This window comes from Dasypus novemcinctus, chromosome X, assembly GCF_030445035.2.
Source record: "Dasypus novemcinctus isolate mDasNov1 chromosome X, mDasNov1.1.hap2, whole genome shotgun sequence".
NCBI lineage: Eukaryota > Metazoa > Chordata > Mammalia > Cingulata > Dasypodidae > Dasypus > Dasypus novemcinctus.
The window spans coordinates 6,945,285-6,959,120 of record NC_080704.1 but is presented as its reverse complement, the minus strand read 5'-3'; the positions used below and the strand labels follow the sequence as shown (position 1 = coordinate 6,959,120).

The 13,836-nt window shown below is 41.8% G+C and overlaps 1 protein-coding gene across 3 annotated transcripts in view; it reads left to right on the top strand.

The window, feature by feature from the left end:
- Window positions 1-13,836, top strand: part of PUDP (pseudouridine 5'-phosphatase) — a 216,281-nt gene that overhangs the window by 136,709 nt on the left and 65,736 nt on the right. Inside the window, exon 5 of one of the 3 annotated variants that reach the window (XM_058291236.2) lies at window positions 6,638-6,853. The exons of 1 other annotated variant lie outside the window; for it this stretch is intronic. In XM_058291236.2, coding sequence (XP_058147219.1) covers window positions 6,638-6,730 — 93 coding nt within the window. In that variant the 3' untranslated portion in view covers window positions 6,731-6,853. Of the gene's footprint in view, window positions 1-6,637; window positions 6,854-13,836 lie in introns of those variants that run through there. One more of the 3 variants, XM_058291238.2, reaches the window with a different exon arrangement.

The window sequence follows — 13,836 nt, the reverse complement described above, 5'->3', positions numbered from 1 at the left end:
ACTGCTGACATGCTTTATGCCTCTTTGTTGGCGATTTCCCCACGCAAGCAGTTACCACCCCAGAGTAGACGTTTTAGCCCTTATTTTATTTTGCTTGGAGAAATGAAATGGGGGTCCTGGCAGCTGGAAGCGCCAGTCACGTACACACTTGTTTGATTCCTATGGACAGAACAGGCTGTGTCTGCCTCAGCTGACACTGGGAAGGAAATGCTACTTGGGGACATTTTGATGCAGAAGAAAATACAGTGTGAACCCAATTTATTTTCTTCTGACATCTCTGAATCTATCTGTCATATTCGCTCGTCTTTGTCGCCCTCTCGGAATGGCTGCCCATGTAGGCGCCCAGCGCTGGCTGGCGTCTAAGGTGCTTGTTTTGTTGGGAGCCCAGGAGAGGATTCCAAATTCAGAGAAAAACATCACTACAGTGAGAGCTGGAAGTGAAGGTTAATGTCAAACCAGAGCCCTCGGCAACGGCCCGCATTTTCTACTTTGCGGTCTCGTTAAGCCCTGGAAATGCTTTCAAGGGTGTCACTTCTCCAGGGTAGGACTTATTACATTTTTATTAAAACACAGTGCCAGCTCTTGCTGTCCTCTCTGGCACCAAGGGCCAATCGCCATTTACGCTGCAATGAAAGTAAGACTCGTGAGCGCGTGCGCTGGGTGTCCATGCTGGCCAGGGGCAGGGGAGCTCTTGCTGGAAGAGTGGAGTGACCGTAGAGAGAAAAGTGAGGATGAGCGAAGCCAGTGGGCAGGGGTGCTGGGTTGCTGCCGAAGGAAGGGGGGTGCTCCCAGCATCTCGATGCTGAGGAACCTTGAGCTTGGCAAGAGCTTTCTGAAGGCTTTCGACAAACCTAAATGCACGCTTGAATATTAAAACTTGGAAAATCACCAAATGTGTTCATATTTTAAAAGATGGATCCCATGGTGGTTAGAAAGTGGATTAGGCACTGTTTCTTGACTCCGTGGATCTGGAAAGTCCAATGGTATCAAGTTGTCCAATTGTAGTTCAAGAGTTGCTAGGATTATGCCTGCAAATCCAAGCCCTGGAGATGAATTGGTATGAAACCCAAGTGTTTCTTATATAGACTACTGGTCCTTGCAGCAGGATTTTTCCAGGGGTGGGGCACAAGCATTTTGATGCTTTCTAAGTCCGCGGTAATACAAGTCAATTAATGTACCAGGAAGGAGGTGCTCAGCTCAAGGCTCGGCATTGGTTGACGCTCTGATTCAGGGCATCTTTTATGCATCACGGACTTATAGGAATTCAGAGAGTGATGGAGCACACCAAACTAAAATTTAACCCTTCTAGCACTTCTCATTACCACCACCCACTGAATTTTTCTATATAGCATGTATCACCCTGTGTATTTTCTTTTTCTTTTTAACTAAAACATTTTATCATCTTTATTGAGATATAATTCACAGAGTTGGGTGACCATCACCACAATTAAATTTGGAACACTTTCCGACACCATGCAGGCATGGTCTCTATCAGTTAGCAGGTGCTTCCCATTTGCTACCCCCACCCCCAGTCCTAGGCAAGCACTACTGTACTTGCTATCCACAGAGTTACCCCTTCTGGGCATTTCATATCAATGGAATCACACAGTATGTGGCATTCTGTATCTGGCTCCTTTCATTCAACTTAATATTTTTCCGATTCATCTATGTTGCAGCATGCCTCCAACTTTTTTTATGGCCAAGTGGTATTCCATTTTATGATTAGACTATAATTTGCTTATCCATTTGTCAGCTGGTGGACAGCTGGGTTGTTTTCACCTTTGGCTTTTATGAATAATGCTGCTGCAAGTGTTCTTGTAAACGTCCTTGTAAGTAACATGTTTCCATTTCTCTTGGGAGTATACTAGGAGTAGAATTGCTGGGTCATGTGATAACTCAATGCTTATCCAGCCCCCTTTTTGTCCATTATCTTTCGGCCACCACCATCCCTGCCCTCAAAATGGAGACTCACCCAGGGGGATTGGATTTTTGTCTGTACTGTTCGCCGTGCTGATCTAGTCAACAAGTGCTTAGAGAAAAAGAAAGAAATGGCAAACCCAAGTGCAAAACCTGGTCCCTATCCTAGGCTTTCCCCCCAGTTAACTCCATGATTTGGGGAGAAGTGAAAAAGTTTTTTTGACTTCAACTTCCACATGTCTAAAAGTTCGTAAGGGAACAGAGGATTTTTTAAAAGGTTTCAAGAAATAAAATATATGAAGGGATGACATTAGGGGCATTGTTTTTTCTTATTAGGGGAGAATGAATTAATCATTGCAATAGGATTTGGAATTCATGTGCTTAAAGACAGTCTGTATAATTACTTCTAATTTTTTTAACAGAAGGTATTTTTCAGGTAAGGCCCTCTTTTTTTATGAGAAAAGTTCTGAGTCTACAAAACAATCATGCATAAAATACAGGATTTGCGTACACCACCCCACCATCAATCTCTTGCACTGGTGTGAAAGATTTGTTATTATTGATGGTAGCAATAGTTTTAATAGTTGTATCATTTTTTAAACAGTAGTTACCTTTGTTACAATTGAAACATTATTAAGATCTATCATCCATTATTTACATGAGGTATATTTTCCCTATATACCACTTTATTATTACCACCCTGTATCAGTGTTGTACATTTGTTACAATTCATGAAAGAATAATCTTTTTCTTGCACTATGAACTATAGTCTGTCATCTACAATAAGGTTCACTGTGTTGTACAGTACTGTGTTTTATCTTTAAAATTTTATTCTAGTAATATACATATTCTGAAGTTTCTCCTTTTAACAGCATTCACCTATATAATTCAGTGCTGCTAATTACACTTACAAAAATGTACTACAATCACCATGATACATTTCCAAACCTTTACCATTAACCTAAACAGAAACTCCCCATTCTCTAACCCCAATCTATCTTTTGGTAATCTATATTCTAGATTTTAACTCTGTGGGTTTGCTTATTATAATTAGATCATAACATTGAAAACATACAGTATTTGTCCTTTTTGTTAAAAATTGTCCTTTTTGTCTGAAATTTCTCTCTATGTAATGTTCTCAAACGGTAATTCTGTACTTAGTTTCCTTAGGAATTGCCAGACTGTCTTTCACAGCAGCTACACCAATTTACATCCCCACCAGCAGTGAATGAGGGTTCCTGTTTCTCCACAACTCCTCCAAAACTTACGGTTTTCTGTCTTTTTAATAGTGGCCATTCTGGTAGGTGTGAAATGATAACTCATTGTGGTTTTGATTTTCATTTTCCTAATAGCTAGTGATGATAAGCATCTTTTCATGTGCTTTTTAGCCATTTGTGTTTCCTCAGTGGAAAAATATCTATTCAATTCTTTTGCCTATTTTTTAATTGGATTATTTGTCTTTTTGTTGTTGAGCTGTAGGATTTCTTTATATATTCTGGATATTAACCCTTATCAGATATGTGATTTCCAAATATTTTCTCCCATTGAGTAGGTTGTCTTTTCACTTTCTTGACAAAGTCTTTTGATGCATAAAAGTTTTTAATCTTGAGGAGATCCCATTTATCTATTTTTTTTTTCATTGTTTGTGCTTTGGGTGTAAAGTCTAAGAAATCATTACCTACCACAAGATCTTGAAGATGCTTCCCTACATTTTCTTCTAGGAGTTTTATAGTCCTGCTTCTTATCTTGAGGTCTTTGATTCATTTTGAGTTAATTTTTGTATATGGTGTGAGATAGGGGTCCTTTTTCATTCTTTTACATATGGATATCCAGTACTCCCAGCACCATTTGTTGAAGAGACTATTTTTTCTCAGTTGAGTGGACTTGGCAGCTTTGTAAAAAATCAACTGACCATAGATGTGAGGCTCTATTTCTGACCTCTCAGTTCAATTCCATTGGTCAGTATAGCAATCCTTATGCCAGTACCATGATGGTTTAACCACTGCAGATTTGTAATGTGCTTTAAAGCCAGAAAGTGTGAGTGCTTCAACTACGCTCTTCTTTGTTAAGATATGCTAGCTATTCAGGTTCCTTTCTGTATTAGTCAGCCAAAGCGGTGCTGATGCAAAGTACCAGAAATTAGTTGGTTTTTATAAAGGGTATTTATTTGGGGTATGAGCTTACAGATACCAGGCCATAAAGCATAAGTTACTTCCCTCATCCAAGTCTATTTTCACATGTTGGAGCAAGATGGCTGCCAACATCTGCGAGGGTTCAGACTTCCTGGGTTCCTTCCTTCCAGGGTCTTACATCTGTCTAGGTTCAGGGTTCCTCTCTTTCCAGGGCTTGCTTCTTCCTGGGATCAGAGTTCCTCTGTTCTGGGGCTTGCTTCTCTTTCCTCTGTGTGCTTACTTCCTGGGGCTCCAACTTAAGGCTTCAGCATCAAATTCCAACATCAAAACTTGAACATCAAAAACCCTTTGCCATGCCTTTTATCTGTGAGTCCCCACCCACTAAAGGGTGGGAACTCAATGCCCTAATGACATGGCCCAATCAAAGCCCTAATCATAACTTAATCATGCCCAGGTACAGACCAGATGACAAACATAATCCAATATCTATTTTTGGAATTCATAACCAAATCAAACTGCTATATTTACCATTCCAAATAAATTTAATAATTGGCTTTTCCATTCTGCAAGTAGGCTATTGGATTTTTAATTGGGAGTGCATTGAATCTGTAAATCAATTTGGGTAGAATTTTCATCTTCACAATATTTAGTCTTCTAATCCAAGAACACAGAGTGTCCTTCCATTTACTTAAGTTGTCTTTGATCTTTTAGCAATGTTTTATACAAGTCCTTTACATCTTGGTTAAATTTATTGCTACATATTTAGTTCTTTTGCTTTCTATTGTAAATGGAATTTTTTCTTTATTTCCTCCTCAGGTTACTTATTACATGTGTGTAGAAACACTACTGATTTTTTTTTTCCGTGTTGATCTTGTATCCTATCACTTTGTTGAACTCATTTATGTGGTCTGGTAGATTTGTAGATTTTTCAGAGTTTTCTAAATATAGGATTGTGTCATCTGCACATAGTGAAAGTTTTACTTCTTCCTTTCCAGTTTGGATGCCTTTTATTTCTTTTTCTTGCCTAAATGTGCTAGAACTTCTAACACAATGTTGAATAACAGTGATGATAGTGGGCACCCTTATCTTATTCCAAATCTTAGAGGAAAAGTCTTTCAGTCTTTCATCATTGAGTATGGTGTTAGTTGTGTGGTTGTCATATTTGCTCTTTATCATGTTGAGAAAGTTTCCTTCTTTTCCTATTTTTAGGTATTTTTATCAGGAAGTGAAGCTGGATATTGTAAAATGCCTTTTCTGTGTCAGTCAAGATGATTATGTGGGTTCTCAACTTCCTTTTGTTAATGTGGTGTATTACATTAACTGATTTTCTTGTGTTGAACCACCATTGCATACCTAGGATAAAACTCACTTGACCTTGGTGTCTAATTCTTTTAGTGTGCTGTTGGATTTGCAGATATTTTGCATCTACATTCATAAGAGAAATTGTTCTGTAATTTTCTTTTCTTGTAGTATTTTTATCTGACTTTGGTGTTAGAGTGATATTGGATTTATAGAATGAGGTAGATAGTGTTCCCTCTGCTTCAATGTTTTGGAAGAGTTTGACCAGGATTGGTATTAATTCTTCTTGGAATGATGGGTTGAATTCACCTGTGCAGCCATCTGGTCCTGGGCTTTTCTTTGATTGGTGGTTTTTGATGGCTGTTTCAATCTCTTGTGATTAGCTTGCTGAGGTCTTCTATTTCTTCTAGAGTCAGTGTAGGTTGTTTGTGTGTATCTAGGAATTTGTCAATTTCACCTAAGTTGTCTAATTTTTTGGCATGTAGTTAAACATCATATACTCTTATGATCCTTTTTATTTCTGTAGAGTCAGTAGTAATATCCCTTCTTTCATTTCTGATTTTATTTGCAGCTTCTCCCTTTTTTTCTTTGTCAGTCTAGCTAAAGGTTTGTCAATTTAATTGATCTCAAAGAATTGACTTTTGGTTTTGTTAATTCTATTTTTTAAATTCTCAACTCCTGTCATTTCTGCTCTAATCTTTTTTATTTCTTCCCTTCTTCTTGCTTTGGGATTGAGTTTGCTCTTCTTTTTCTCATTCCTCCAGGTGTTCAGTAAGGTCTTTGATTTTTTTAATGTATGAGGCCCCTTTTATATTATTTTATATGAAAAATGTTATATTTTCCCCTACTAACAATTGCAATAACAAGTGTATTTCTTATAATTTAAATATATATGAATAACAGTAATCAATATCTATTAGTAGATAGGGATGTAATAAGTGTATAGAGAAAGTTTTCTTAAACACCTCCTTATTTTAAAACATTGATTTGTTTTATTTTATTTTCTTTACTTTAAGTAGGGAGAATAATAACAGTGCAGATACATCCTAAAACAATTTTCTACTTTTGGCCAATCTTGCTTCAATGGCACCTCTGTATATCCTCAGTTTTCCACACTACTGAGCTATTGGAAAGCAAATCCCAGACCTCATATCATTTTGTCCCTCAATATATCAGCAACATGTAGGAACTTGGCGAAGATTTGAATTTAGCTTCTGTTGATGTTCACATTCAATCCAATTCAACATGAATTTTTATGCAACCTTGGGCTTTTGTGTGTCTCACGCTAGGTAGGACGGAGGATGCCAAGGTTAAGCATGACTCAGCTCCTGTCATTCACACTCTCCGATGGAAGAGAAAGACACATCAAACAAGAGAATTAAGCAAGCCGATTTCTACAAGACCTATACTAGAACTACCATTTGGAATGCCATTTGAAAGGAAGTAGTAAATATCGTAAGAGGAGCCAAATAAACTCCAGTTTGCCCTGCTTAGAATCTTGCCTCCTTCTCCCTTTGTTTTTCTTTTCATTCCTCATTTTTACATCGTACCCTGGAATCCCTGGGGAGGAGCAGCCTGAGCAACTAGGAGCAAACCTTCGCTTGATCCTTGTCCTTCAGTAATGCCCTGTTAGTTTTCTGTGGGGACAGAGCATTAATTTCCATCTCTGACCTCATGACTCATAGTTTTAATGATATTCCTCATCTGGGCATGCTTGAGTCTGTCTCTGAGAAGAGCCAGAGAACAGGCTTCCTGCTTTATTTTCCAATGAAGTGACTCCAAGAGCACATGCATTTTACACATGTTTTAAACAGTTGCATGCAGGAGCATATCACCACAATCAATTGTCCTAACAGACTGAAATTCAGAAAGCTTATTCTTTTCTTAATGCACATTTGCGCCCTTTTATCCCATCCCTTAAATGTATCTTTCGTGTCTATTGGGTAACCCCATTACAGTTATCTCCAAATTATAATTTACCTCCAAAGTGATAGCAATTAGTTTGCCAAGGTTGTTTTTACCCAGAAGGACTTTGTGGAACAAAGTTACCCAGGATCCTGAGCAGCATAATTTGTGACTACATTCTGTTCCTTTCATCCATCCAGGAAAGGCTAGATAATGGTGGGCGTCTCTTGTTGAGTGTTTTCTAGATATTTAGGGGGTGGGGAATGATGAACTATGATCAAAAGAATGAAACAAAATAAAAGAAGGCACTTTCCACCATCCTGCCCTGTGTTTATTTTTTAAATGTTTGAAACAAAGGATGTTGACTTGTGGTGTCAAATGCCCACTGATGTAGTTAAAATGAAACATTCTTTGGAGGAAAGCTTACTGTTGAAGGACTTAACATTTCATCTAGAAGCCAACCTTGGCCAAGAGTCTTTGTTTCTTGTCCAAAAGTGCCTTATCCTTTGCCCCTTCCCTGAATATGCGATTGTGGATGTGTCTGCTCTTTCTGCTGCTCACGATCCTTAAGGAGCAAGCCTTGTTCGCAGTTGTTTTGATGCCCAAGCCTCGGCATCTAAAGTTCAGAGGGATGAAGTCCCTGAACAGAATCGGGAATGGAAAGCGCAGGCAGTTTTATGTAGAGATGAGAAACCAAACATGCAAGCTACAATTCACAAACCTGGCAGTGCCAAAAGTTGCACTTCTTAGTGCTGTGATGACCCACCATCCCAATCTGCAATAATACTTGTTGGTTCTTTCTTTCTTTCTCTCTCCCTCCCCCTCCCTCCCTCCCTCCCTCTCTCCCTCTCTCTCTCTCAAATCTGAGAAATCTGAGAGGATGTTGTCACTCATTTTATTTTAAGATTTATTTTTATTTATTTATCCCCCCCTCCGCCTTTGTTGTTTGTGCTCGCTGTCTGCTTTCTCTTCGTCTTCTTTTTAGGAACCACCGGGAATCGAACCTGGGACCTCTCATGTGGAAGGGAGGCACCCAATCGCTTGAACCACCTACACTTCCTGTTTGTTGTGTCTCTGATTATGTTTCCTCACTGTATCTCTTTGTTGCATCATCTTGCTGTGTCATCTCTTTGCGCCATCTTGGGTTAGCTCGCTGTGCCAGCCCATCATGTCAGCTCGCTGTTTTTCTCATCTTCTTCAGGAAGCATCAAGAACTGAACCTGGGACCTCCCATGTGGCAGGCAGGCACTCAAATGCTTCAGCCACATCTGCTTCCCTGTCATTCGTTCTTTGTTTAAAAGTTCACCTTTCATTAAATATCATTACCAACATTTTGACTTAAATAGAGTCATTTATTGATGTTTTCTCATTGCTTCATGATGAAGTTAATGTGGACAACAAAAATTTATTAAAAATAAATGAACCAATAAATTAAAACTAATGTCTACTTTACTTATTGAATTAATGCTCAGGATGAAGGGAAAATACGTATTTCCACCGTTGATTCAAGTCATTCCTTGCTTACACCAAGAATCATGGTAGTTCCCTCTAAAGAATGACTTTAAGCATAAACCCCAAATTTGGACCTTCTCAGTTAAATGACTGATACCAAAAGGCCTCTACAGTATGACATCTCATGGTACACAGAAGGCTGCAGTGTGCGCTACAGAATTGGGCTTTAAAAATGGAAAAAGGCTGATGTCACTTATGATTTCTGCCTTCTTTTTTTTTTTTTTTTTTTTAAAGATTTATTTATTTATTTAATTTCCCCCCCTCCCCTGGTTGTCTGTTCTTGGTGTCTATTTGTTGCGTATTGTTTCTTTGTCGCTTTTTTGTTTCTTTGTCCGCTTCTGTTGTCGTCAGCGGCACAGGAAGTGTGGGCAGCGCCATTCCTGGGCAGGCTGCACTTTCTTTTCACGCTGGGCGGCTTTCCTCACGGGCGCACTCCTTGCGCGTGGGGGCTCCCCCACGCGGGGACACCCTTGCGTGGCACGGCACTCCTTGCGCGCATCAGCGCTGCGCATGGCCAGCTCCACACGGGTCAAGGAGGCCCGGGGTTTGAACCGCGGACCTCCCATATGGTAGACGGACGCCCTAACCACTGGGCCAAAGTCCGTTTCCCGATTTCTGCCTTCTTGAGATGTTCTTGAACCCCTAGCCATGTGGCTTGTCTAGAGTCTACATATTCCTTAAAGCACTACCCCCATCAAAGCAGCACGTCATGGACACCTGGGGCTCTGGCCCCAAACACGATGTGTGGGTTAGCGGGACTGGACCCTTTGGAGAGCTCCAGGGAAGGAGGTGGCCCAGGGCCTGGAACCCAACAGACTCCACGCCGTCCTTGACCTCTTCACTCCAGGTCACCCCACTGATAGGTTAGAGTGCAGGTTCAGATGCTCACTCAGGGGCCCGTGCTTTCATTCCATTAGGCTGGTTCTCTTCACCATGGCAAGTCTTTCTATGGCCTCACTGGATAAGGGCCTCAGCTGAGGAAATCCCTTTTTTTTTTTTTTTTTGGTATATTTAACTTTTTTCTTTTTCTTTTTTTGTCTTTATTTATTTTTTTAATGTTTCATTAAAAAAATATGAGGTCCTCATATACCCCCCACCCCCTCATCCCACTCCTTCCCCCCATAACAACAACCTCCTCCACCATCATGAGACATTCATTGCACTTGGTGAATACATCTCTGAGCACCGCTGTACCTCATGGTCAATGGTCCACACCATAGCCCACACTCTCCCATAGTCCACACAGTGGGCCATGGGAGGACATACAATGTCCGGTAACTGTCCCTGCAGCACCACCCAGGACCAGCATCCATGTGGAATCTAAGCCCCCTCTTGATATAGATGTGGAGTGGACACAACCATTCCAAGGTCCACAGGATGGAGGAATAGAGTATGGATTAGAGTGGACTTACTGATATTCTATCCATGAACTATTGTGATTAGTAATCGAAGAAAATGTGACATTGGTGTGGAGAAAGTGGCCATGGTGGCTGCTGGGGGTAGGGAGTGGGGGGAAGAGAATCCCTTTCTTCCTGGGCTTTGCTTTCGGTGTTGGAATGGATGATTTCCTTGAATTTTTGTGATGTTTATTCTGGGGAAAAGATGTCACTTTCGAATTTGTAGGACAATGACATTCCCACAAAGCTCCTTCCTCTCACATAATTGCACCAAACACCTTAGTGTGTCCATCTTCAAGTTTCTACCAGTTTAGAGGAGGGTGCAGCTCAGGGTGCTTAGACATGGTGACATCCCCTTCTCTCTGCCAGCTAATGGGGTGGCTTGGAGAACAGGCTGCTGCTGTGTTGAAGGAGGACCCTTGGCAGAGAGGTAAGAAACTCCTCATTTGTTCAAACAAAAGCTTAGAAACAGCAAATAGAACAAGGCATATGGGAAGATTTCTTTTACAGAGCACATTTCTGTTGCCTAGAATATGAATCCTTAAAATTTCGTGGAGTAGTGCAAGGAATTTACAAACGGGAACTTTTCCTGTTTTGCATGGTTACATATGAGCTAGAGTTCGATATGCCTTTTGAGTCCCGAATATTTTTTGTTCGTATTCCATGCTGACAAAGTCAGAGAGGAGGCTTTTCACCTTAAAGTTTCGACTTCTAGAATGGTAAATTGGAAGCTTCGATTTTCACCTGTGGGTTTTCACACATAGCTGAAATCTCTGAATAAGCAGTAGAAGTGTTCCCCTTTGCAGATGCATTGTTCTTTCGAAAAGAACCCTCATCCAGAATGCTGGAAGAAAGTAACTGGGACAATCATGCTGGAATTTACATTGAAGAGCATACTCTCGAGTGTCCCTCAGTTACACCAGAGCTGCTGCACACCATCCCATTGTAATCTGTGTAAAGGCATTGGCCTGTGGCGCCATTTGCCAAGACCACCATCTTTTAGTGGCGCAAGCTCTGCTCCTGATGCACAACACAGAAACTGGATCTAGAAATTTCTCTGACATCCGTTGACTGAATCCATCATGAAAGTGACTCTCCCTTTTTCTGCTCCAGACTTAAGTCTATAGATAAAGTCTGGCTTGTTGATAGGTCTAAAATTAAATCCTGGAAATCTAACTTTGGAGAGACCTGGAAAGCAGTGGTTATTCCCTTCTTTGGGAATGTGGTTGACCTTCCAGGAGCAGTTTCACTTTAGAAGATGAGTCCCGTGGGACACAAAGCATATGGCCAAACTGGAGCCCAGTCTATTCCGTATGCTCCTCAATCCCACCCAGCACTCGTTTGCTTTTGGATTATCTGGAGCCCATCTTCAGCCCACATGGGACCCCAAAATCATTTTTTTTCCCGACAAAAAGGAATATTTATTTCAAGAGGCCCTTTTCAGTTACCTTCTAGCATTCTACAATGTTAAACACCACAAAGTAATTATCATATCGACTTTTAGCATTAAATAAAAGCATACCTTCCAAAAGCTGATTGTACAAAATGGCTAAATAATTGATGAATGGCGACTCCACTGCTAAGTTTCATTTGGCCAGAATCTATTGTCTAGACCTACAGGTATTTAGTAGAAAACTTACAAAATGATTTCGTGAGACGAAGGAAAGTACTCTTTCCCCAGGAAGTTTGATTCTATCGTCATTGTTTTCAGACACAATAGAATGGGTCCCACCGTTTTTATTAGGATGATTAACCTTTGCAAAGAGATCCCATCCCAAAGAGCAGCCGAGATCTGCCTTTATTTCTAGAATGAGGTCTCACATGGGACAGCTCCTTCCCACCCCTTTGGCTGCTCCCTGGGATAGAGTCTGGTGCCACTGCTGAGAGAAAGGGACACGTGGCTTTGGCAGAGGCAGACTCCAGGCTGTCCTGCTGTCTGCAGACGGTGAAGTGCTGTGCCCACGCCTCTTTCCAGAGCCAGGGTTTTAGGGAACACATAGACGAGTGTCAAGGTTTTAAAGGATTCATTTGCCTTGTGGTGCCGCTGGGGACACTCACACCTTCTCTGCTCCCATGGACGCCCCTGCTGTCCTTTCACAAATGCTTTAGGGACAAATGGGTGGCCCGCTCTATAGCAGTCCTGTGGTGGGCCTCAGAGAGACAGTGGTATGCAGGGAACTGCTGTCTCAGCAACTCCTGGCAGGGAGTCAGCAGTACCGGCCAGCCCTGAGTTATTGGGAGGGTTTCTATGGGGAGAACGATTCATCTTTAGGCATACAAGGCATGTGGGAGACATAGCCTATCCCCGTTTACTCCTGACACCTTCGACTTAGCCCCAAAGTAAGTCAGTAACCCCCAGCCTAAAGCTTTGATGGGTGAAACCACGCTCCTGCCCCAGAGAATGGCTTGCGACCACCATCCTCTCCAGGGGTCATAAACTGTATGCCATGCATGGGCTCGTAACTCGCACCTGCCCGCCCCCACCTGTCAGAACAGTCACGAACCCGGGGCTGTGTGGTCCAGGGGAGGGGAAAGTGAAGTGCCCGCAAATACGGGGTCCTCACACTACAGTTTGCCTTTGCACGCTGCCGCCAGCCACACCACGCAGGGCTGGCTAGGAAAACTCACGGTTCCAACAGCAGTTAACATTCCCTCCCTCTTTGTCGCAAAGTTGGCTCACTAAACCAACAGTCAAGCTCAGTTACAGAGGCAAAGCAGAGAGCTTTGATGTTGAAGTTAGAAGATTTGCCTCTTGGCCGCTTGTATGAGACAGATTCCTACAATGGCATCCCATGATCCTTCCCTCCTGGTACAACCCTCACCTTTGAGTGTGGGCTGGACAGAATTTGGCAAAAATGGTGGGATATCATTCCATGATTTGGTTATAAAAGACCCCGACTTCCACCTTGCCATCAGAGTTGGTCTCTTACCTTCTTGGTTTACACATTTGGGGGACAAGGACCTGAGAGCAATGAACTAGTAAACCCTTGCCAGACACAAGATTTACAGCTATTCTTGCCCACTCTAGGTTGTCTTCACTTTCTTCATAATGTCCTTCGACATACGAAAGTTTTAAGTTTTGTTTGAAATCCATTTTATCTTTCCTTTTCTTGCTCCTGTTTTTGGTGCCATATCACAGAAATCACTGCCAAGTGCAGCATCACAAATGTTTTCCTCTATGTTTTCTTCTGAGAGTTTTATGATTTCAGCTGTTATGTTTAAAGTCCCTGATCCATACTGAGTTAAATTTTTGTATATGGTATGATGTCGGGGCGCAGCTTCATTCTTTCACATCCAGTTTTCCCAGCTCCACAGTTTACACCTTTGTCAAAAATTGCAGTGATTGGGAAGCAGATTTGGCTCAATGGATAGAGCATCCGCCTACCACATGGGAGGTTCAGGGTTCAAACCCAGGGCCTCCTTGACCTATATGATGAGCTGGCCCATGGGCAGTGCTGATGTGTGCAAGGAGTGCCCTGCCATGCAGGGGTGTCCCCCGCAGAGGGGAGCCCCACCCACAAGGAGTGCGCCCCTCAAGGAGAGCCACCCACACAAAAAAAGTGTAGCCTGCCCAGGAGTGGCTCCGCACACATGGAGAGCTGACACAGCAAGATGATGCAACAAAAAGAGACACAGATTCCCGGTGCCACTGAAAAGAATACAAGTGGACACAG